We start from the raw sequence: 23,986 nt of genomic DNA on the forward strand, positions 1-23,986 counted from the left end.
GCCCCCAGCTTCCCCCATCTTGCCCATCCTTCCCCCAACCTGCAGGCTTTCTCGCCTCTCAGGAAGGTCACTCCCACTTCCCTCAGAAGGAGGCACACACCCAACACGGCCACACGCAAGAGCCTCGCGGGCACGACTCTGGAACCAGACTTCTGTGTTTTGTTTTTGTTTAAGAGTTTGTTTTTAAGTTCTCTCTACACCTGAGGTGGGACTTGAACTCACAACCCTGAGATCAAGAGTTGCACGTTCCACCGACTGAGCCAGCCAGGCGCCCCTGGAGCCAGACTTTTGGATTCAAACACCAGCTCTCTGTCGATTTCTATCTTGGGCATGTGGGTTATTTACAAAGCTACACCGTGCCTCAGTTTCCCCATGTAAAATGGGGGTAATTGCAACATGGATCTCAGTGAACTGCCATGACCTGTAAGCAGATCCACGTGTGGAAATCCTATGGCTGTGCCTACAGCGGCGGTGGTACTCTGGGCGACTCTGAGATGTCTCTGCTTTTGCTCTGCCCCACACCTTGCCCAGAAAACGACCCATCCCTCAGAACCTCCAGATACACACCTGAGCTGGCCCTGCAGGACAGGCACTCACCCTCTATGGTCTACGGTCTTCACTGACGGGCCTGCCTCGAGCAAATCTGAACACAGGAGCTGGCCGGATGGGCACCTGCGGGCCTGAGCCCAGGGAACCAGGAAGCCAGCGGCATCACAAATGGAGGGGCTGAGGGGCGCCTGGGTGGCACAGTGGTTAAGCGTCTGCCTTCGGCTCAGGGCGTGATCCCAGCGTTATGGGATCGAGCCCCACATCAGGCTCTTCCGCTAGGAGCCTGCTTCTTCCTCTCCCACTCCCCCTGCTTGTGTTCCCTCTCTCGCTGGCTGTCTCTATCTCTGTCGAATAAATAAATAAAAAATCTTAAAAAAATAAAAATAAAAAAAACAAAAAAACAAATGCAGGGGCTGAACACACGGGTGCCCCTACTGCGGAGCCCCAAGCCTCACACGTGGCACTATTTCCTCCCCCAGCCAGAGAGCTGCTGGAGACGGGCACTGCCGGGGAGCCTGGGCCTCTCCCCCACCCCTCGGCCGGAGCAGGAAGCAGTCCCTTGCCAGATGGGTCCCTGTGGCTCCCCAGAGGTTCTGTGTTCCCCTAAGCCACAGACAACGGGCCCCTTGAACGGGCAGGTTCTGCACCCTCCCACCCCAAAAAAGCTCAAAAGAAGGTAAGTAAAGAGGAAGGGCAGAGTCCTCACTCCAGACCAGGCTCCAGAGCTGGGCCCTGTGGTTTCCCCTCCGAGCCCTCGGCCCCACCTGAGGGAAGGCTCTGTCTGGGGTAGCGGCCAGAGCCGGGGTTCTCTCCAGGCCACTGTTCTCTAGTAAACACAGACGACCCATTTCTTGACGCTGGAATCAAAACAACCCCAGGCCCAGGGGAGGGAGGGTCCAGTTTGGGGGCTGCCCCTGGCCAGGCCAGCCAGCTTGCGAGGAACCCGGATGGGGCTGGGATTAGGGTTAGGGCTGCCCGGAGACCAGGATGAGGGCTCAGGCACACGCAGACCCAGAGAAAGGGAGGATTCGGGGGGAGGTTCAGGGCCAGGTGGGGATACAGCCCACCGCCCCCCGGGACCGCGGGGGGTGTCCTGGCACCGTGTGGACGGCTCTAGGAACCCCCGGTCGGGCGGGGAGCCAGCCTCCGGGCGGCAAGGCGCCACGTGAGAAACCAGGGAGTCGCCCCTCCCCCGCCGGGCAGCTGGCAGCCAGGGGACCAGGCCTCAACTCTCCCGACGAAAATGCAAATCTGCAATTAGCGGGGAGCGTTAAACAAATCAGAGGAAACAAAACAGGCCGAAACGCCGGCAAATCGCCGGCAAATCGGAGCCTCGGCTGTTTTCAAAACAAGCGCGAGGGAGGGGCGCGGATGGGGGGGTGGGTACCTGCCCGGGAGGGGTGGGCGCCCAGCGCGCCCCCGGGACCTCCGCGGTCCTGCGCGCCCGGCCCCGCCCGCCTGGTGACCCGCGTCAGACTACGGCTGTGGGTGGGGGGTGGGGAACCGCCCGGGCCGCGTCCCCGCCGGGCTCCCCGGGGCGCGCGGGATGATCACCTGGGAACGGCCCCGCGCCCCGCGCGCACCCTGGGAGGGGAGCACGTGGGCGTCGCGCGAGCCTCACCCGGGACCCAGGACGCGCCGGCGGGTCGGACAATGACGGCGGCGGCGGTCACGTGGGCACCGGGAGGCGCCGCCGCGGAGCGCTCACCTGGGGTCGGGCTCAGCCCAGCGCACGACCGGCCATTACCTGCCGTAGTCCTTCTGGCCCTGTGGGTCAGTCCCAGGGCTCGGCCTCCCCCTTCGCTGCGGGTCCGTCACGCACCACCTTGGCCCTAGCAGCAGCCTGCGTGACCCCGACCCGGGCGAAGGCTGAGCTCTCCCGACACAAGCACCTAGGGCAGGGGCGGGGCGTGGTGGGGCGGGGCGGGGCTCTAGGGACAGATTGACGTCGTAGCCTGAGACTTGCGTCAGCGCCACCGGAGCGTCCCACAGGACCCCCTCTCCACCAGCCCTGGCTCCTGGGGCCAGGTTCCTCCTACCTGCCTAGACTGCGGTTGGGCAGTGGCCGGGCTGCTTTAGTTTGGACTCTGGGTCTCTGCACGAAGTCACGCCTGGCTGGTGGCAGTGAGGAGGTCACGGCCCAAGACCCAAGGCTAAGGAGAGTGTGGCCAGAGAAACCCCAGCCCCTTCTGCTCCCATCCCCCTCCCACCAGCCTCCCACTCAAGCTTCTTATGCTCTGGTCCCCTGAGTGCATCCAGGACACCTCTCAGCAACTCTGTCTGAGGCCCGAGGTCACTGTGACCAGGGTTATCTGCATCCAGCCCTTGCCCTCAGGTGTCCCATGAGCCTGGGTGTGTGCACTCCAGCCCCCTCCCTGTCTGTCCCTCGCGGCTGTCCACGTACACTGGGATCCCCTGAAGTTGGCCAGAGGCCCACTCTCCCGTCCCACTCACTGCAGCCTAACCCTGTGGCCAGGTGGCTCAGAAAAACCCAAGAACACAGTTTCAGGAGATGATACTGTGTGCACCCTGCCTGCGGGCAGCAGTCCCCAGCCACCTTCGCCTCCCAGGCCCTCAGGACAGAGGTGGGATTTGTTAGCTTCTCATGCCTCCCTCCTGAGTCCCAGTCACCACATCCCACCTGGACATGCTTAGGCCCTTCTGGGGTCACCCCAGGTCCCTCCTCTGCACAGCAGTCCTTGGGTCAGAACACTCCACAGCTCAACACTCTCCATTGATGGCCCAGTCCTCCTGGGGAAGCTCAGGCTGGGGCCTGCTGACCTGTCCCATCTGCTCGGCCCAGAGCCCCTGACGGCTTCCTGTGTGCACGGAACTGCGGTGTGCTGGGGACCTGGGAACGTGTCTCCACCCCGGGCTCGCACAGCGGCCTCAGTCAACACTTGATCAGATGGTGGGGATGGGCCTGGCCTCCAGGCACCTGTGGACATCCCCCTGAGATAGCCTCGCCAGTGGATAGCCTATGGTGGGACTGAGAGAAACAGAAGGAGGGGGTGAGAGATGGGGAGGGGCCGGATTGAAGGCTGAGGCCAGTCGGACATTGCAGGGCGCCCAGAGCACAAATGAGGTCTCCAGCCCCCACATCCGAGCTGGAAGAGGCTGAGGGCAGTCCTATGGGCATTTGGGCCTCAATGACAGGCGGGAGCCAGTGGTTCTGATGTTTGGCCTCCCTGCCTGCCTGCCTGCCCCCCCTCTGAGCTGCCCCCACTCATCTCCCCCCTGCAGGCCCACCTCGCAGCTGGCTGGATGCTGCAGGCCGGGACAGCCTGCAGCTCGGGCTCGTGGCAGCTGCGGCTGGCCCAGGACCAGCCCCCACCCAGAGCCCCCTTCGTGGGCCGTGTGCAGGAGGCGGGAGTGGGCGTGGGGGCGGACGGGTGAGGGCCTGAGCAAGTGAGGTGCAAGCAAGGCCTATAATCTCCCCATCAGTCTGTCAGCGCCTCAACGGTCACCCCAGCCCCGCCTCCTCCATCACTACCGAACCCCACAATTAGCCTGGGGCACGGTGCCAAGCCAGCAAACCAGCCACCACTCACACACGTGACCACACATGTGCAGGCACACATGTCTGTGATGCCAACGAAGGACCCCGCCAACAGGGGTCCTTCCCCAACACCCAGACAGTGTCCCCAGGACAAACAGCCCATGGGAACCCCAGACTCAGGATCTTGGGCTGTGAGAGGCTGTGTGTGGGAGGAGTCTGGGGTGGCCCCAGCACTGGGGTAGCCCAGGCTGCCCAGAGGGGCCAAGAGGACTGGCAGAGCGGGGCAGGCCTACAGTTGGCCTGGAGGGTGGGACCATGTGCAGGCACGGTGGGGGCAGGGCCGTCTAGGCAGGTACAGGGAACAGCTCCAGGCTGCCTGCTGCTGTTGGAGTGTCCTGTCTAGGCAAGGTTGGGGGCCTGGCAAGATGCATAATGCTTGGGGTGCTGGGCAGGGTCTGGGGGCCTGGCTACAGGTGGGGAGTGGGCAGAACCCCAAACAGCAAATACTCAGGGTCTGGGGAGGGCAGAGGGACTAGGAGTCCCAGTGAGGAACGGCCTGGCTCAGAGCGAGGCGGGGTGTTGTGACACGATGCAGGTGTTGGGGAGGCAACACGCTGGGCTGGAATGTTTGGGGAGGAGGTGGGTGCTGGCCTCCGCGGGACGCACCCAGGAAGGAGGCCCAGCTCCCTGCGGCCAAGCCCAGCCCTTTCAGCTCGGAAACGTGCTGAGCCTGTGGTCAGACCAGGGGCCACCTCCAGGGAGCACTGCTGGGCCAGCCCCCCTCCTTCTCCTTGGCCTCCCTTCCCCAATCCTGACATTCTCTCCTGGTTCCTGAGGTCCCTCTAGGTGGTTCCCAAATCAGTCCTGATGCCAAGAGGGGGATGAGGAGGCCAGAGCCTCAAGTCTCCTGGCCCCTGTGGGGAGCACCTCCAAGAGGAGGGCAGGTGGACCACGCTGAATCTCTTCCCACCCAACACCCACCCTCACTCACCCCTGCCAACTTGCTCAGCTGGACTTAAAATGGCTTCTCCCATTTGTTGGGCAGGAGAGGGGCTGACACCACCTTCCCCACAGAAGGCCTCACCTCAAGCAGTGCCCTATGCCCTGGTGCCCCCCAAAGCAGCCCCAGCTCTGAAAACACCCTGGAATGGGGGTGGGGGCCTAGAACCCACATGCAGCCCAGAGCCCTACCTCTCTGTAGTTGGGCCCCCATCCTGCCAAGCGGCCACCCCACGGCCTCTGAACCACAGGCTCCCTTGCACCCCAAGACAGAGCCATGCTGCCTGGTCCAGTAGGGCTGTTCCCTGGCCCCCACCCAGCACCCCTCTTCCCAGAACAAGGATCCAGCTGAGAACAGCACCCTCTGCCCCTGTCATCCACGCTGCCTGCTGGGGCCTCTCAGGACCTCAGGATGGCCGCCACCTCCAGCAGCCAGCCTGGGGCCCAGGGGCGTGCTGGGAGGGGAGCCAGTGGCAGCCCCCAGCAAGGCCCCAACCAGCTCATGGCCCATGGCCTGCAGAGGTAGCATGCTGGCTCGGGGACACGGACCAGAGCAGAGGGCCAGCCAGAACTGCCTTGGGGGCCGACGCCCCTGCCCGGCTGCTCTGTTGACACAGGTGACCTCCCAAAAGACTCCATCAAACCTTTTTCTCTTTCTTGCTTTTCCTGAAAAGGGGGCCCAGCTAGGGGCAGTGCTGGGCACAGAGACCCGAGCTCCCCACTGGGCCTCCCATCCCGAGCCTCACATGGGAACTGCTGGCCAGCTGTGCTAGGAGGCGCGACCCCAGGGGCTTGGTCTCTATACCAGAAAGTGACCGGTCCAGGGTGGGGCTGACGGCAGAGCTGAGGTCAGAACAGAGGCTGTACCCAAAAGGCTTCCCTCTCCCTCCCCTGGCCCTGAGGGCAGGAGTCACCTAGCACCACCATGGGGGACTGCCAGGTTTCAGAAGTTGTGCCTCTCAGGGGCTGAGGACTGGGTGTGGGCACCGAGCCGGGGCCCATCTCCAGATGCCCCCGATCCCAGCCTGGGGTGAGACCCTCTCACCCCCGCAGAGATACCAGGCGCTCAGGCCGACTAGTGCCAGCCCCAGGGGGAAGTGGCAGTGGGTGGGCCAGTCTCTGTGTATGAAAGGGAAGCTGCGATGTGGGAAGCTGGGGTGGGGAGACCACAGAGAGAGACAAAATGGGAAAGAGAAGCCCAGCTCCAGGCCCAGGCCAGCCCTGAAAGTGTCCCTGTGACCAGCCTGGTCGCCATCCATGCCTATGCCAGGCTCCCTCCGGGGGCCTGGGTCCAGTCACTGTCATGAGTTTGTGAATCAACCACAGAGCAGAGGAAAAAAGACCCACTTGGGTGGCCCTGAGGGCAGGAGAGCAAAGGGCCAGCCCAGCCCTTCAAATGCTCTACCCGAGGTGACGGACTGAGGCAGGGTGAGCTGTATGCTGGCCTGACCCAGGGCTGGCCACGACAGGGCGGGGTTCTTGTATGCACAGCTGAGGGGACCGAGGTCGTCCTACCCTTGAGGCAGAGAGAAGCAGGAGCCTGTCAGGAGATGTGAAACCACAGAGGAGAAGGGTGTGTAGGGACCACAGGAGAAAGGAGAAGCTGGGGTGGTGGCTCCCCTTGGAGCTGCCCCCACCCCACCAGTCAATTACAGGCCCCTGATCCCGCCCCCTCAGCCTGTAATTTGAGTCCAAAGACAATTAGCTACAGGCTGGCTCCACCCCACCCCACAGCCCCACCCCAAACACAAACACCCATTAGGCTCTGGAGGAGGGACTCTGCCCAGCCCCCACCCTCAGCTAGGGCCTTGCCCCCAGGGAGCCCCCAAGGGAAGCGGATCAGAAGCTGTGGCCAGGGGACCACCGCAGCCCCTCCAAATGACCGGGACTTGCGTTTTGGCAGGTCTGATCTGCTTACCTCCTCCCCCAGCCTTACCCAGACCTGAACCTGTGTCCAAGGCAGGCTCCGGACACAGGGAAGAAAAGCTTAGTGCCCCACCCACGAGGCCACGGCCAGGCACCTGTTAGGCAGCAAGGACTGTGGCGACTCATAGCACCATAGCCCTCAGGGGCAGAGAGCGTAGGTCCTCCGTGTGGCCCTGCCCAGATCAGAGAAGGGGCCACAGGGGAGGGTGCTGGCACCCACAGCCTCTCCCCACCAGTGCACCCCTGCCCACACCCAGCATCCCAGGGGTATCATTGGCTCTGGGCCCAGGATGTGGGTACAAGGCAAGGAACAGGATGCCATGTTCCCATCGTAGCCTCAGTCCTGGGATGGCTCAAGTGCCTGCAACCGTGCCCTCTTGGGGAAGAGGGGCATATGCCATATGGACCCCTCCCCAGGCTGCCAGCCCACCCCAGTGCTGTCCAATCCAATCTCTTCTGCTCCACTCCCCTGGGCTAGGGCCAGGACCCTGGGTTTCCTGCACTCCGCCCAAGCCGCCCAAGCTGCCGGCTCTGCGTCTCCAATGTGGTCCCCACGGGGGCTGCTGGGCACATGGCTTGCGGGCACCCTCAGGCACAGACCCAGGGAGCCCACCCAGTAGAGGCAGCGTCCCAGACAGCTCCTCACAAAGACCCATCAATGGCTTTGATCTCTTCACTTGGGGAACCCTCACTTGTGGGCTGAACTGTCAGAGGAGGGGCTGGGGGGGCAGGAAGGTGGCCTGAGGCTCAGCCTGAGAAGACCCCAGTGCCTCACCCTGAGCAATCTAAGTCACGCCCCCACCTGCTCTCCGGCATCCCTGGGAAGCACCAGGTGTGAGTAACTCGCTGAGGTGTGTCCCCGAACCCAGCTATGGAGAGCAGCCTCAGAGGCCTGCAGGCCATAGTGCTAAGTCTTCTGGGGCTGAAGGGGTCCCCTGGCTGGGTCCCTCCCCAGGCCCTGAGGACAGGATGTAGGGCCCCTCCAGCCCTGTGTCCTTCCCTGGAGGGGCCTGGGTCCACTCCAGGCTAGCTAGGCAGGGCCGGCCAGGGCAGCCTACAGTCTCCAACCCGAGGGTGACGCATCCCCTCCCACCCCGCCTCCGACCGGTCTGAGCAGCCTCGGGAGGTGGCGGCGCTGCCCAGACTTGCCCGTCCCTCCCTCCTGGTGCTTTCAACCCTCAGCCCCGGAAGTGGATCCCTCTCCCAGGGCAGCAGCCATCCCCCCCCCCGGGCGGCTGGACACGGCTGGATAATCCAAAATAATTCCTTCTTGGCAGGCGGCCGGCGGGGGAGGGGGACTCACATTCCAAACTCTTGTTTTTCTCAGTAACTTCCCTCCCCTCCTGGGACAAGGAACCCCTGGCCAGACCTCAGGCCTTCCAGAGGGGCCCAACCCTTAGACCAAAGTGCCCCCCATTCCATAGGTATGCTGGGAAGAGGTGGGAGGCTCAGATATGTGGAGCCCACCTGTCTGTCCTTAATCTTCTCTGGGAATTCCTAAAAGCTGACTCGCCACAAACAATACCCAACAGGCTCAGCCGGTCCGACGCTGACCCTACCCTCCTCGGGACCCTCACCTCAGGGCAGAGGATGGCCTCTCCACGAGCTGTTCAACTCTCAGACTCTCACACTGCATGTCCAGGCCATGCCAGGGTAACATCTGGGCACGGGTCAGGCTGCACCCCTCCACTCTCCTGCTCCCCGCTCTCCACAGGGCCCAGCTTAAGTCAGACATGGAAGAGGGAGCTCCCCGCGGCAGGCACAGGCCAGAAAACCCTCCAAGCCCCAAAATATTCCACTAGCTTTGGGGCCCAGCTTTGCCTCCAGTCCTGCCCACTGCCACAGGCCACGGTGGACACAGACAGACCCTTTCCTTCCTTTTTCCAAGTTGCTGGAAGACAAGCTTTAGTGACGTGGCAGGAAGCTCCAGGGCTCGAGTTCAGACACCCCAGAAGTCTGCTACTCAGCCTAAGCACAGAGGGGTGGGAAGAGGCCAGCCAGGAGGGCTTCCTGCAGGAGGAAGCATGCAGAGGTGTACGGTCAGAGGGTGAGGGGAGGGCCCAGGCACCGAGTCTGCCCCCGGACCCACACAGCTCTGAGACCTTCTGGGCTCCAGGATGTCTACCTAAACACTATGCCAGTAGAGCCCACCAGGAACCGCCTAAGCAGGCCCTGTGGAGAAGCAGGCAGGCCCAGGGCCACCGGGACTAAACTGCCCTCAGTCCCACCCCGCAACCCTTGCTCCCACCTTCCACACCCAGCCAAGCACAGACCAGGGAGATCACAGGGTGGTCCTCACAAGGAGCCCCAGCCGGGCGTGGAAGGGGAGGGTTGCTAAGCCCTGACTGCGGGTCCAGCCCCCTGGGGAAGCCTGGGCTCAGCCACCCCAGAACTGCTGCTGGGGTGGGGGCAGGTGGGTGGGGGCCCCCGAGCTCTTGCACAACGGGGACAATTGCAGCCCTGCCCACGGATCTCGGTGCCTGGAGAGGTGGGAGGCATGGGCGGGGAGGGAGGATCGGGAACCAGAAGGGGTCCAAGTGGTCCAGAGGGCGCTGAGCCCGGCTGGGGACCCTCGGCCGGGCCAGGCCCGAACCTCCCCCCACCCGCCCGGGCACCGCGGGCCTCGCCGGCCACCTGGAAGAGCCGAGGGCACACGGACGGCAGCCGAGGCCCGATCGCCGCCCGCGGAGCGGCAGCTGCCCCGGGTCCCCGCGCCCAGACAGCGCAGACTGGGACGGAGCGGCGCTGACGGCGAAGCCCCCCGACCCACGCGGGCGCACCATGGTCCCTGTACCCCCACCGCGGTACCTGCACGTCCGCCGCCGAGGCTCGATGGCGCCCGGGCCGCGATCGGCGCTGCGCTCCGGCCCGCGCGGCTGCCATGGAGACGGGCCTTTGTGTGGCCGAGGAGGGGCCGGAGCGCGCGGGAGCAGCGGCCCCGCCCCCGACGGGGAGAGGGGGAGGGCGGGGAGAGCGGGGTGGAGGAGCGAGAGGGAGGAGGCGGAGGAGAAGGAGAGAGGGGCGGGAAGGGAGGAGGGAGAGAGGAGAAGGAGGGAGGGGAGGGGCGCTCCCCTCGCCCCGCGGCCACGGTGAGCCCGCCGCGTCGCGGGGTAGGTTCGGCCGGGTTCGAGCCGAGCTTCGCGGCAGACAGCGTGCGCCCCTGGGCCGGGCACCACCCTGGCAGCGCCCCGAGCCACACCTGCTCCAGCCACCTCGCGGTTCGGGCGCCATCGGGCACCAGGGCCACCACCTCACATTGGGTTCAGGCCTGCCACGTTCCCTGCTGTCCCCGCGGGGCAGGACGGCTGCGCCCTGACCAGTTCCCAGGAACCTCAGCCCCCCCTTAGAGTTAGAGGTGCACCTGCTCACTCCGAAAGGGCCTTTGGGGACCCGCCCCCAGCACCAGCACCAGGGGCTTCTGTGCCTGGACTCGAGAAGAGGTGGGCACCCTCCCTGGGGCCAGCTGTCCCGTGAGCTCTTGCGGCCGCTCACCTGCAGTCTTGTCACAGGATGGGGCGGGGGGGAGCAGCAGTTGGGGACCCAGGGAAGACATGGGACTCTTTCCCAAACCCTAACTGGCAGTCCTACACCAGGATGCCCCCCTCCCCTCCTTGCACTGTTCACTTCCTCCAGTCCCCTCCACACACTCCAGCATCTCCTCCCCTTTAGCTCCCTCCACCCTGAGACCTGCCCCCAGTGATCCAGAACTCCTACCAGATGAAGCCCTTAAAAGCACAAGGAGCCTGTCCTTCAGTCCTCCCAGCATCTCAGCTGCCCTCCACCCCCAACAAAGTGGGCCAAACCTTCCCTCCTTCAACCCTGAACCACATTCACACCAAGGCCCACTCAATCCCTACTGCAGAGGACCCTAAAATTACCAGCGTCGGAGAAGAACACCAACTTTTTTTTTTATCAAAAAAGGAAGTTAAAAGACAAGCATTGTCACTGTCATTTTAATACCAGAAATGTGGGAAGGCTACTATCCCAGACTAAAAGGGAATCTTTAAATAAAGCACAGGAAGCATGGGGGTGAAGACTGTCCTTCCTGTCCCTTCTGTGGCCGACGAGCCCCCTGCGGCCACCACACACAGCCCCTCCAACCTCAACAGGCCTCAGCAACCAAGCACAACACCCTCTCGGGCCAGCTGGCTCCTGCCTCTGTGGGCCCTCCTGCCCTCAGGGCTCTGATCAGGGTGACAGGGCAGGAGGGCCTCATCTGTCTGCCCCTCCCCCTCCTCACTGCCTGCTGTGGGGCGGAAACTCCGCCAAACCAGAGCTGGCCTGATCCTAGGAGAGAAGGAGGGAGCTGCTGGGGGAGAGAATGGAGCTGGCAGGACTTCAAGCCCGGCTCCCACGGAGCCCTCCACCAGAGCCACCTCTGCGCAGAGAGGTCCGCTGTGAGGAAGAGGGAGCCTTCATGGCTCCAGACACTCCAGGAGAGATGCTTCCTCACACCTCTCCACGTCCACCTTGGATTCTCCAGCCTGGGGCAGCGCTGCCCACCCTGCCTGGAGTCCCTGCCCCAGCTCCTGCCCACAGTGGTCCTCAGGATGAGCCGCTGTGAAGGACAGCCACGGGGCCCCAAGCACAGCCCTCAAATCCCGAGGGGTGGACTCAGGGAATTGGGGGAACCTGGTCGGGCCATCCTGGACTGATGGTGGCCAAGGTCCCCGGGGGCTTTGAGGAGGCCCCCTCACAGCCCCTTCCCTGCAGCAGAGCTCCGAAAACTGGGTGAAATGGCTGCCCGGGGCTTGCACCCTCAAGCACAAGCTACAGTGATGTTTGGAGCATAGCCCTCACAGTTGGGGTCACCGTTGTGAGTGGGGGGCCCAGGTCGACTTCCCTAGCCTCCCACACACTGTGCAGCCATGGCGCTCAGGGGACCTAGGCCTAGGCCTGGCCCTGGCCCTAGCAGGCACACGAGAATGCCAGCCAGTCACAAGGAAGGTGCTGGCATGTTTGCAGACCCCCTTCAAGACCACACCCTGGGTGAGGAGGCCACCCCTCCACACCAGCCAGCCAGGGCAGGCTGCCCAGAGTGGCATTTCGGGGCCACCAGCGTGGGGCCTCCCACTACCCCAGCTGTAGCCTGTTTCTTCTGCAAACACGGATCTGCTGCCCCTCTCGGGCTGTTCTGTTCCATTAACAGCCATGTCCTTGGACCCTGCATCTGACTGGGCTCAGCCGTCTGCAGAGGGGCGACAGTGTCAGGCTGTCCTAGGCCATCGTGAGGGCTGGACGAGTCGACAGCAGCGTTTCTGAGAGCCGCGGCCACTGTCATCCAGCGGGTCTGCCAAACTCAGCACAGAGGGAGTGGAGCGGTCAGTGAGCACTCCGACTGCGGCCACTCAGAAGAGGAAGCACCTCCCCTGGCCTGTGCTCAGGGAGAAGGCCGAGCCCTGTCCAGGCCTCACGGGGCAGAGCCCAGTCAGGCATCTACACATCCTCGCCTCTCAGATGAGGTATCTGAGGTGAGGGCTGGAGGTCGGGAGACTTACCTGCTGGCTCACCACGCTGGGTCCACACCTCACGCCCACCCTCCCGCTGGCTGACGATGCCGTCACCCTGTGCTAAGCCACTGGGTACCGCTGGGCCCAGCACTCCACGGTGTCACACGGGGGAGGTTAGAGCTTTTGCAGGCCCTTCCGCTCCTTGCCCAGGAGCCCGCTGCTCCAAGGCCGTGGCAGCTACGGATGGCTGCAGCTGAGGGCATCCGGTAAGTCTAGAGTCCCAAACCCCTCCGGCTGCACGGGGTGGGGGGGTGGATGGACACATGGGAGGGAGCCAGCTCGAGTGCCTGTCAGACAAGAAGCAGCACTGGGCAGAGCACACAGAAGCATGCCCGGCCGGTGCTCCAAGAGTGGGACCCGGGACGATGCCTCAGACCCTCCTGGATGCCTCCCAGCAAACTACAGGGCAAAGCTCCACCTCGGCAAATGGGCCTTTGCCCCCCCCCCAGCCAATGACCATAATAGCCAAGTATCCCTGTCCCCCTGTCCCCCTTCAAAACGTGTGGCTGGCTATGTGATAAGAGGGATGTGCCTAACAGCTGCCTCCTTCCATCTTGGGCCGGGCAGCCTGGTGGGGCTAAAGGACATACCAAATACAAGGCCTGGGGCCCCAGGGCTTGGGCAGGTGGGCACCACAGGGGGCGGGTGGCCCTGTGCCCAGAGCAGTGAGGGCTCACAGCCAGCCCCGCCTCCCAGCCGTGGGGCCCTGCAGAGGGCAGGTGGGACCCGGGGAGGGGGGGTAAGGCTCTGGCCAGCACGTGATCCGCCAATAGTCAGGGGCCAGGCTGTGGGTCCAAACGCCACCTTTACTGCTGAAACAACAGTGGTGTCGACAGGGGACCGAGGCTGGAGAGCAGCAGCAGGGAGCTCGGGTTGGGGAGCTCGTGCCTGGTCGAGGCCACCTCTCACTGAGGAGAAGGAAGCTTGGCCAGACCCAGGCCCCTGGACCTCGCCCCTCGGCCCTGTCCTAGGAGGGGCACAGGACAGCCTGCAGGTCCTTGGGCAAAGAGCCGATGACCGTCTCGATGTACAGCTGTGCCCGCTGTAGTGTCGCCTCCTTCACCGGGAGCTGGTGTCCCTGTGCCTGCACCTGCAGGGGCAGCAATGGTCAGGGGCAGGTGACCTCCACATCTGGCTGGTGGAGGCTGGACAGGGCCAGAAGGCATCTCACCAGCTTCTCCCGAAGTTTTAGGACCAGGTCCACGACCTCCACCTCAGACTTGTCCTTCATCCAAGTCTCGATGTTCTGCTGGGGACAAGATGGAGCCATCCATCGCCAAGGCCTCACTCTGCCCCTGGGCCTGTGCCTAACCCCACCCCCCCAGCCCCTGCTCTGGGCATGCATGCCCCCACTTCCTCCCCCAGTCTCAGCTCCCCTTTACCGCTTCACAGATAGCCTCAAGGTGCAAAGCCTCCAGCTTCTGGGCCATCTCTTTGTGCCGCTGCCGGTACCAGCCATCAAAGTGGGGGGACTTGAAAAACCGCCTGTGGGTGGCAAGATGCAGCAGCTGTGGGATGACCCTGTGACCCCGTGTGCAAGGGCAGACTGTACCAACCACTGCAGGAGCCTCAGGATCCCTTCTGCCATCCACCCACCTGTAGAGGCCCAGCCAGTCGCCCTTGAGGATACAGGTGAGCTGGGGCCCTGCATGCTCCAGGCTACGCAGGAAGTCATCCTGGCGGAAGGGGCGGATCTGGGGAGGAGTCTGAGACAGGGGCCTGGTGAGCCCAGGTTGGTGGGGGACACAGCCTCACAAGCAAGCCCTGCCCCTCAGCTGGCCAGAACCCTTCCCTGCCACACTCCTCAGCCACGTGAGGACCCACAGCCCCCACCCTTCCCTGGACAGAGCCCCTCATGTGTGGCCCCCATTTTTCCGTCCTATGAGGGATGTCTGGCATGCTGGGGACAGCCTAGAGCCCTGGGGACTCCTGCACACCCAATGACCTCCTCCTCCCTCCCTCCCTCCCAGACCTTCCTTCTTCCAGAATTAGGACAGGAACCCACCCTCCCAGGCCTTCCCCAGACCGCCACCTGGACCCGCACCTTCCAGGGTGTGATGTTCTTCTGCAGGGGCATGAGGCTGGCCATGTAGTGTTCCTGGTGGGGGAGGGGAGTGAGCCTGGGGCCATGGCCCTCTGCCCCCTCCCCCTCCCGCCCTGGCCTCACCAGGGGGATGATGAAGCTCTGCGTGAGCTCCAGGAGGTGCCGTCTCAGCAGTGCTGTCTGTGTGTCCCATGGCCTCTTCTTCTGCAGCCCCTAAGGGAAGGGGAGGCATGGGCTCAACTCCAATGCAGCCCTTTACAAAGAGCAAGCACACTCCCCCCACCCCCGCCCCACTTCTTGGGCCTCCCCCAGCCTGTACCTTGAGCAGCCGTTTGAGCAGAGCCTTGTCCCGGTGGAGGTGGGCCGAGTACGCGGTGTAAAGGCCTGGCGGGAGGGCAGAGCTGGCCTGTCCCGAACGGCCTCCCCCCACAGCCCCACCCCCTTTGGCTGCGACTGCACATCTATGCCCACCTCCCACCAGGTGAAGGAGAGAAGGCTCCCTAAGAACTCAGAGCCCTCTGCCTGGGTTCTGGAGGAGAGGAGGGGCCCGGGCCCAAGGGGCACACACCTGGTTTGGTGTCAAGGGTCTTCAGCCTAGAGGGCTTTTTCAGCTTGACCTGCTTAGGAAGATCCCCTACGGAACACACCCAGTGCTGGGCCTCAGTGCCGCAGCTCCACACGTCACGGGCTCAGAGCCCCCCCGGCCCCTTGCTCGGTGGGCCTCCGAGCCCCGAGCCCCACCTCCCCAGGTCACCTGGACAGAGGACAGGCCAGCCTCACCTGACATCTTGGGCTCTCCAACACGGAGGATGTGGGGCCAGTGCTGGAGTGTTTTGATAAAGAAAGGGTTTGTGACTCCCAGGACCACGTTTGGTCTAGAGAGAGGAGAGAAGAGAGAGAGAGAGAGAGAGAGAGAGAAGGGGCAGAGGCAGGCCCAGGGAGGTGGGGCACAGGCAGGTGGAGGATGCGGCATGGGCAGGGCACTTACGGGGCCTGCGTGCGTGTGGTGAACTCCTTGAACTCGCTGTCATGGATGGTGAAGTAGGGGCGGTAGTCGCAGCAGAACTTGAGAGGCTGCAGGCAGCTGTCGGGTGGGGGCGCAGCAGGGGCGGTAAGCACAGCCAGGGCTGCTCCAGTGCCCCTGGCACCCCCTCCCTCTGCTGCCCGGCCTACCTGATTAAGGCCAGCACTATCTCTGAGGACATGGCAGGCGAGGGTGCCAGGACCACCAGGGGCTCCCCAAGGAGCATGAGCTCCCACAGAGTCTGCACGTGGGTCAGCACAGGCTGGAAGCACCTGTGTCAAGCAGGGCCGGTCAGGGAAGCCCGGCAGGGGAGGAGGCTCCCAGCCCTTGACCCTCCCTCCCCCACCAGGTAGGCCCAGCTCTAGGTGAACACCAGGCACTGCCCTGGAGGTAAGGTGGCGAGGACATCTGAAGATGCTGAGGGGGTGTCTAGGGCCGCCCCACACCCTGGTGATGCACCTGCCATGGCCTGGCCCTGCACCCCCACGCATAAGCCAGCAGCTCTGGCCCCTGCGTCTTGCACAGGGCAGCTCGGTCTCCAAAGCCTGGTTCCCTCACAGACTTGCTTGGAGGGGAGCAGCTTCAGGCAGCAAGTATCTCCCAAGGCAGCGGCTCCCTTCCCTGCACCTGACTTCTGGGACCTTCCTGCCCACTGTGCCCATTTCCTCTAGGTAGAGGCAGCAGGGCCCTGAGCTCCTCTTCTGTACAAGTCTCCCTCATGGAACCGGCCAAAGGTTCACTTCTGACAGGCAGTCCCTCTGGTGGCCCCTACCCTGCAAGGCTTCACCTCATGGGTCCCCTCACCACCTCTTCAGCCAACAGGCAGGGGCCTACAGGGCTCACCTGAACAGATCCAGTTCATGGACGCTGGTCAGGACCACTGGGGCGGGCAGCAGGTTCTGAGAGGAGGGGGGTGGAGTCAGGCTGAGGGCAAGGCTGGCACCCCACAAGCCCCAAGCAGCACCTTCACCCCAGAAGAGCCCTCGGGGCTGCAGCTCCTGCCCTGCACACCTCCCCACCCCCACAGCACTGGAGAGGGTTGGGGGCACCCAGCCCCACGGCAAGATGCAGGTTCCTAGCTTTGCCTAGGGTCTGGCCACCCCACAGGGCCCCTAGCAAGGGCAGGGAGGCCTGAGTAGGTGGGAGGTGTAGCAGCATGACCCAGGAGCAGGGCCCCCACCTCATGGCTACACTGCTTCGGAGGACTGTATTCAGGCTTGTCCACCCTGGACGGGACGTGAACCTGGGGAACGAAAGGAAGTAGCTGCCAGATGGGCGTGGGTGTCTCCGTGAACCTGGGACGTTCCCTCCCCAGACGGCCAGCGCTCACCTGGAGGACGACTCCCATAACAGGCAGGTTCAGGGTCTGCCCAGGCATAGGGGCTGGCCACTGGTCAATCTCATTGCACACTGTGGACACAGGGGACCAGTGTCAGGAGCCTGCTCCAAGCAGCAGCTGCCTGTTGAAGCCACTGGGGGCTATGGCCGGGACGGTGAAACACTCTGGCGGCACCTGACAGCCACTCACCCGCTTCCAGGCAGGGGGCCAACTTGTCGAAGTACTCAGGGGCAATCAGGCTCAGGAGTGCCTGGAACAGCCGGACAAAGGGCAGGCGGGACACGAGCACCAGAGACTGCAGGGCCCACAGGGCCGGAGAGATATAATTCCAGCCACTCAGGAGTCTGCAGGGACTCCTGAGGCCTGGCTCATCCAGAGTCTGCCCAGAGAAGTGCATCCCACAAACCCCACAGGATAGCTGTCCCCAGGAATGGGCCAACTTGGACCCCGGAGTTATTAGACAGAAGAAAACTCAAAGCCTGCCTCAGACAGGGCAGGGAAACCTCAGATGACAGCTGAGCCCTGGGCCTTCAAAGGGAAATGCACATGGTCAAGATTTCTAGGATGATCTCCCCAGGAGTCAAGCAGCTTTTGCTTATGGTGTCTGAGTTCAAGATGGAAGTTGTCCTAATCTTGAACGTGTGACAAGGGCCCCTCTCCAGTCAGCAGCAAGGAGCAGGGATATCCTGAGCTCAGAGACAGAGGCCCACGGGTGCTGTGCCAGGCAAGGCAGGGCAGCAGGGCCCACTCCCCAAAGGGCCAGCACGGGAGCTGGGTGCAGGAGCACCCGTCCCCTGACCCCTCACCTGCTGCCCAGGTGGGGCGGCCTACATGGCCCAGGGCAGTGAGTTCTACCCAGTGCCAAGTGGCTGGGGGCTGCAGGAGGAGTGGGCATTTCTGGAGGCTCAGGACCCCAAGCCTGATGGCCACCCGCCCTGCCTCACAGCAGCACCACCCCAAAGAAGCCTGGTGGCTCACCTTTTGGAAGTAGCCCCTCTTCACGGAGCTGTCCTTCACCTGTCTGAAGTACACATAACCAAAGTAGTGTGCTGGCTCCCTCTGGAAGGAACAGTGTCAGCCAGGCCGAGCCCACTGCCCACGTTCCCTCCTGCCCACCCAGACCCCCTGCCAAGGCCGCTATAGCTCTCTCCAGCATGGGGGTCAAGCCTGGGGGTGCTTGGCTCAGAAGGCGGCCAGCACCTCGACTGGGGGTCAGGCCTGGGGGTGCTTGGCTCAGAAGGCGGCCAGCACCTGGACAGAGAACATCTCTGCAGGCACAGTGGTCAGTAGTTCTGGGGCCTGGAGCAGTCCACGGTGGGAGAGCCAGCCCACCCCCAATGCAGGCTGGCGAGGCTTGCAACAGCTGGAAATCCTCTTCACACCAGCCCAAGCCTGGCCTCTGGGGAGAGCCAGCCCACACTCACTTGCAACGACATGGGGGCCCCACTGTTGTAGTGCCGGTCCTCGGCATGCCAAGGGCTCCTCTGCCCGCCACACTGCCGAATGCGGAAGCTGAACTGAGTGTCTCCAAGGCAGCCTGGAAGGGGAGGCAGCCTCCACCAGCCCGTGTCAGGGCTGGAACCTCTCCTGCCAGCATGCCGGGGAGGGGACCAGAGACTGGGCCATAAACACTGCAGAGAGAAAGCCCTGCCTTCGAGGAAGGCTGTGTCCTAATTCCTGCACCTGAGAGTTTCAAAATAAACACGGCACACAGAGGCAGCAGGGACTACCCCCCTACAGTCAGCTAGCACAAGGGGGACATTGGAAGACCCTGGTGGGGCCCAGTCAGCTGGTCTGTGACAGAAAAACAGGCCTGCCTGGACACCTGAGCCCTGGAGAAGAGCAAAGGCCAGGACCGAGTTCCTGGTGGCCACTGTGGTGGAAAGAAGGGGACCAGACCCCACTGATCACTCTGACCCGAGACACTTCTTTCCTTGAAAATCAGCGGCACCTGACCACCACTGGTGCAGTATGGAGCTCTGGGTGTCTCCGTGGAGCGGGGAGTGGGGCTGGCATGGACAGGCAGTGATGCTGGTGGAGGTCATGCCCAGGCCTGGGCTACAGGGGCTCCTGGACAGCCTTGTCTCCCACCTTCTTCCTGTTACCCACTCCCCACCCCCAGCCCCAGAGCCAACGTTGCAGTTGGGGCTGCCTACCTGAGTGGGAGTCAGGGAACGACAGGTAGCAGATGCTGCTTTTCTGAAACACAGGAAACTGGGTGAGGACCAGCTCGATTCAGGGCCACGTGTGCTCCCAGGAGGGCCAGGACCCACCTCCTTGTCCGTGAGCCGGAAGTCACTGGGGTACACCAGCTGTGGGGACACAGAGGACTTGGTACCGTCAGCTGGGCCGAGGGTGCAGTGCTGGTCTTGCAGGAGTGTTTCCCTTATTCCCTCCTCCTCCTCCTCTGGGCCCTTCTCAGCATGAGACCACTCTATCCTTCTCTTGTCTTGCTACCACACCTGGGCCAGCTCCCCACTCCCTTCCATACCCCTCACACGGACTGCAGACTGTGGTTGAACCTCCCCACTTCTACTATCCCCAAGGTTTGTCCCCACAGCTTCAGAAGGTGGTTTTGAGAGCCCCCCTGTGGTCTCCTTTTTCCTCTAGAGTGTGATCACAGGGCTCTGCCTGCTGGCCTCTGCCTCCCCTCCCCTCCCCCTCCTGAACACCTCTACTCAGCCAGAGGGTCTTGGGCTGTACCATTCTCCCAGGCTTACTCCCCCAGATGGGGCCTGGCCAGCTTCCTCATCTCCTGGTCTTGACTCAGATGTCACTAACCGTGGCATCCCTGCCTGTTGACAGCACCCTGAGTGCTGTCACCCCAACCTCTGCTAGTCAGGGATCCAGGAGCTTCTGGCCTGTACCCCACCTGGAGCAAGAGCCCTAGGAGAGCACCCTGGGCCCCAGCAGGGTCAGCAGCAGCCCTTTAATGTTCTAGGAGGCAGGCCACACCCTAGAGGAGCAGTGGGCTGAGGCTTGGCGCTCAGGCTCAGCAGCTCAGTGCATAGGCCCATGGCCAGAATGGATTTTGTGGCAGAATACCAAGAAGGCAGGGAGCCCCATAGCCCTCAATCCCAGAGGGCCTCTGAGGTGTCTTCCCGAGAGCTGGTGTGCCTTGGGCTTTGCTGCTGTCCTGGCCTGTGCTCTCCGGAAGTGACAGCGCTGGGAGTCTACAGGGGGTCAGGAGCCGCGGGCTTGCATGAGTGCAGCCCCAACTTGCCCTGTCCCCCAAAATTCAACACCGAGGAGGAGTTGGGTTTTCGCTGAAATGAGGCTTCTGGGGTGTTGCCTGAACCCCCAGACGGAGTGCGGTGCCATGTCCTGGGGTTTGCACTGTTGGAAGGATGCACTGCTTGTCCTTTGCACAGGCTTACTGCTGTGCTCCCTCTTCTGCATACCAGTGTCCTGAGGACAGGGATTCCTGGCCCTGGCAGGGAGTACACCCTCACCAATACGGTATCTGTGACGTGTCTGAAAACACATCTTCGAGGTAGAATAGAACAGAAAGTCGTGTAGAAACCTCAACGAGATGTCAGCTCAGGAGGCAACAAGAAGGAAGGGCTGAGAGAAGGGACAGGAGCTGAAGGGAATTTGTCTATGGAACTGGACCCACAGAGGCACCTTGGGACAGCTCCAAGAAGGGCAGGGGCCACAGGACCACTCAGCCAAGCCGTCAGGTGTCTGTGTCAAAGAGGGCCAAGGAAAGGCAGGTGCCTGACAGCTGGGGCAACGGGCCTCCAAGGGTCCGAATCTGATCTGAAAGGAGTCTTGCAGCATCGAAGCAGGCCACGTTGGCCTCTGTATCCATGGCCAGGGAACCCATGTTTATGGCCTGGTACAGCCTCTCCTGGGAGCAGAAACCAGAGGGAAGTCCAAGTTGAGCCATACCTCAAGGAGGAAAGGAATGGAACCGACCCTCAGAGAGAGGCAGAAAATAAGGAATTATGCTGCCTGAGGACCCTGCCTCCCAGGCCCATGAGGGCCTTGTTTCTGCTGGGCCAACACGGTTGCTGCTCCTATAACCCCATCATCCCTGAGGAAGACAGATGTGGCCAGTGTCCCTTGAGAAGGTACCTCCCTCGGACAGTGCTCCAGTGTGACCTGGGCGCCCTAGCACTCGCCGAGGTCCAAGCGGCCTCCTCCACGCCCATCCTCTCACTTGTGTGCAGTGCTGTTTGCAGAGGCCGCACCACAGACCATCACAGAATGCACAGCAGAAACTGATGCGGGACTCCAGCCGACTTCTATCTAGCCAGATGTGTAAAAGGGTTGTCAAAGTACGGGGTGCCTGGGTGGCTCAGGGGGTTAAGCATCTTGGTTTCAGCTCAGGTCATGACCTCAGGCGCAACATCAGGCTCCGTGCTCAGCAGGGAGTCTGCCTAAGATTCTCTGCCCTTCCCCCCCAGTCACTCACATGCGCTCTCTCTCTACATATAAATAAAATCTTCAAATAAATAATTTAAAAAAGGTTTGTGAAAGTGTCAAATGATACTACTCTTTTCACTAAATTTTATTTTGGAAAATATGGCTATTTTCATGAAAATATTTATGTTAACAAATACAGTATTTATTTTTTTACAATAGCTTAATAAGTATTTTTAAATTTTGTTTTAACTTTTTTTTAAAAGATTTTATTTATTTATTTGACAGAGAGACAGCCAGTGAGAGAGGGAACACAAGCAGGGGGAGTGGGAGAAGAAGAAGCAGGCTCCCAACAGGGAGCCTGAAGTGGGGCTCGATCCCAGGACTCTGGGATCACGCCCTGAGCCGAAGGCAGACGCTTAACGACTGAGCCACCCAGGCGCCCCTCAGTTTTCACTTCTAATTCAGTAAACGTTGGTAGGTATGACCCATACAAAAAGCTTTTCGGAGTCATCAATAATTTTTAACACTGTAAAGGGTCCTGAGACTGTGCTGTGTTGGAGCTATGTCCTGGGAGGACATGAACACCGCCGTGGAGAGGGCCTCTTTGGGCCCTCCAGCCAGAGTTTGCTCCACAGGCTTCCCAGATGCGCTGGGATGTGAAGAGCTGAGATGGTGCAGTCAGGCCCTCTCCTCAGCTGATTCACAGGTTCTTACCCCCCCCCCCACACACACACACAGAAGGCCTTGCCCACCCTCCTCTGCCTCACCTGCAGGCTTCAGTGTACATATCTGCTTGGAACCCTCCCTCCCCCCCATAGCCTGTGTGCGCTGAGGGTGACGAACTGCTGTGTCTCTAGCACAGAATGTGAACTGCTGGAGGGCAGGGCCTTGTCTTCTCGCCTAGGCACTGGTACTGTAGGGCTTGGCTGGTGACAGTTGCTCAGTACTTGGTTTACTGGATGAATGAACGGACAGTTCCTTGCCTTTGTTTTTGCTGGCTTTTCTGAGGGAGGGGTTACCTGAAGCAGCCCCTTCTCCCCTGCCCGGCTGCCTCTGTCCCACCCTCCAAGATTGGCCATGTCCTACCCCTTCCTCTGAGCTGCCTTTGCCCACAGAGTGTCTGTGGGCCATGAGCTCCTGGAAGGCAGCCCAGCACCTCATACAATGCTGGGGTGTTTGCGGTGCTCAGGCCGTCCATGCTGTGAATAAGTGAGCACGGGGCAGGTGCTCCTCAAAACCCGGAAGGTTCAACTGAAATGACCCCGATCAAGAAGCAAACCTGATGAGGACTGTGTGGCCGTACTGTCTGATAGATTCATGGCCCAATTCCCACATGGAGTTGGTGATTTGGAGGGGCCGTGGGTCCCCAACACCCCCTGCCACAGCTGTGCCGCGTCACCAAAGGCTCAGAAGGCCAAGCACACAGAGCCTTTACTAGTACTCACTTAAAACTAACTTTCTAAATGGTTACGTTCTAGAAAAAATGTACGTAAGAATGCCTTAAGGCAGCAGAAGAATCTCTTAACTTCTCTTGTGATTTTATGAGGAGCAACCTGGGCAATGGCAAGAATGTGGGCTCTGTAACAGAGGGCAGATCACCTCAGCTCTCTGTGCTCAGGTCCCTCCATCAAGTGGGGCTACCACAGTAATGCACGCCTGGTGGGGATGCTGTGCTGGAACGGGGTGTCCACAGACAGCTGGGCACAGTACTGGGATGCAAAAGTCCTCGATAAGGACTGGCCCTTTCTGTTTAAAACAGAAGACGGCGGCGGGGGGGGGGGGGGGTCCCACCGCCTCTCGGGTTCAGCAAAGCCTTCGAACACACCCCTTCCCGAGGATGGCTGTCTAGCCTCATCCCAGCCATCTGCGGTCACAGATGTACTAGCTCTCGGGCTCTCAGAACGTTCCTTCTGACAGTGTGGCGAAGCCGACGTCTCCACAGCTCCCCGCTCTGTACCCCGGCCTTCGGAGCATAGGCAAGCCCATTCTGACAGGCCTGCGGGAGGCCTCCCTCCCGAGTCTCCACGTTTCCACGGATGCGTGAAGATGCACGGAGGAAGAGAAGCTGCCCAGGATGGGAACTCCCCAGGCCCGGTGAGGAGGGTGCAGCTGGTGAACAGAAGGCTGACGGGTGAGTCTGGATATGATTCTAAGTGAACGAGGAGGAGCGGGAGGGTTTTAAGCAAGACAGCCACAAAGGTTGAACTTTGAAGGACAGTCAGGAGGGGTGGCAGCAACAGAGCTAAGGCGTCTCAAATGCTGCTTGACCCCGGGGTTCTGGTTGGAGCACCCGAGCAGGGGAGGTACCGCAGCTCGTGGGGGCAGGGGAAAGACGAGGCGGACTTTCCCGGGGAAAACCAAGAGCACCACTTCGGTTACCCCAAGTGCAGGGCCCCCATCTCCTGCATCCCGGTGGGAAGGCCGGCGCAGGGCTTCGGAGGAGGAAAAGGCCGCCCGCGGGGTCGGCCCGCGGACTCCTCACGCGCAGACAGCTCCCGGGCTGCCGGGGGCCGACAGAGCAGGGCCCGCGCCGCCCCCGCCGCCGCCCCTCCGCCGCCCCACTCACCTCGAGCGCCTGGCCCAGCTCCAGGTCGAAAGTGACCACGCACACGCACTCCAGCCAGGCCGAGAAGCGCGCCCAGGGCGCCGCCGCAGCCCGCGCTCCGGGGGACGCCGCGCCCAGGCGGCCGCGAGCCCGGCGAGGCCCGGCGCGGGACAGCGCGTCCAT

The 23,986-nt window shown here is 62.2% G+C and overlaps 2 protein-coding genes across 6 annotated transcripts in view; both read right to left on the bottom strand.

Annotated features, from left to right (window-relative positions):
• Positions 1-9,864, bottom strand: part of PLXNB2 (plexin B2) — a 29,651-nt gene extending 19,787 nt beyond the window's left edge. Inside the window, 1 exon segment of the mRNA XM_040637760.1 lies at positions 9,782-9,864. The gene's annotated coding sequence lies outside the window, so the exon portion shown is untranslated.
• A 3,405-nt stretch (positions 9,865-13,269) lies between these two features.
• DENND6B (DENN domain containing 6B) lies at positions 13,270-23,986 on the bottom strand. 5 transcript variants are annotated; one of them, XM_040637761.1, is made up of 20 exons: positions 23,825-23,986; positions 19,164-19,202; positions 19,047-19,089; positions 18,315-18,427; positions 17,869-17,949; positions 17,080-17,185; positions 16,882-16,961; positions 16,732-16,794; positions 16,395-16,450; positions 15,701-15,823; positions 15,516-15,611; positions 15,308-15,402; positions 15,096-15,161; positions 14,847-14,911; positions 14,651-14,740; positions 14,528-14,581; positions 14,080-14,189; positions 13,866-13,968; positions 13,655-13,729; positions 13,270-13,573 (listed from the first exon to the last, which is right to left on the bottom strand). In XM_040637761.1, the coding sequence occupies exons 1-20, from the start codon at positions 23,984-23,986 to the stop codon at positions 13,451-13,453; spliced, it is 1,743 nt and encodes a 580-aa protein (XP_040493695.1). In that variant the 3' UTR covers positions 13,270-13,450. The 5 variants fall into 5 exon arrangements, with proteins under 5 accessions (XP_040493695.1, XP_040493698.1, XP_040493697.1 ...); XM_040637764.1 differs by lacking the exons at positions 19,047-19,089; positions 19,164-19,202; positions 23,825-23,986 and having other exon boundaries at positions 13,655-13,732; positions 14,080-14,159; positions 17,869-17,911; positions 18,315-19,035; XM_040637763.1 differs by lacking the exons at positions 19,047-19,089; positions 19,164-19,202; positions 23,825-23,986 and having other exon boundaries at positions 13,655-13,732; positions 14,080-14,159; positions 14,528-14,740; positions 17,869-17,911; positions 18,315-19,035.

The sequence above is a fragment of the Ursus maritimus genome, unplaced genomic scaffold (genome assembly GCF_017311325.1).
Source record: "Ursus maritimus isolate PB19 unplaced genomic scaffold, ASM1731132v1 scaffold_21, whole genome shotgun sequence".
NCBI lineage: Eukaryota > Metazoa > Chordata > Mammalia > Carnivora > Ursidae > Ursus > Ursus maritimus.

What these genes read in the sequence shown, in the direction of transcription:
- DENND6B (XM_040637761.1), bottom strand. Translation starts at nt 23,986, where the DNA reads ATGGACGCGCTGTCCCGCGCCGGGCCTCGCCGGGCTCGCGGCCGCCTG. An exon ending in GGGCCCCCATGTCGTTGCAA is followed by an intron (nt 17,950 to 18,314) that starts GTGAGTGTGGGC and finishes TGTTCCTTCCAG; the next exon opens with AGGGAGCCAGCACACTACTT. An exon ending in ATAGTGCTGGCCTTAATCAG is followed by an intron (nt 15,612 to 15,700) that starts GTAGGCCGGGCA and finishes CCCACCCGACAG; the next exon opens with CTGCCTGCAGCCTCTCAAGT.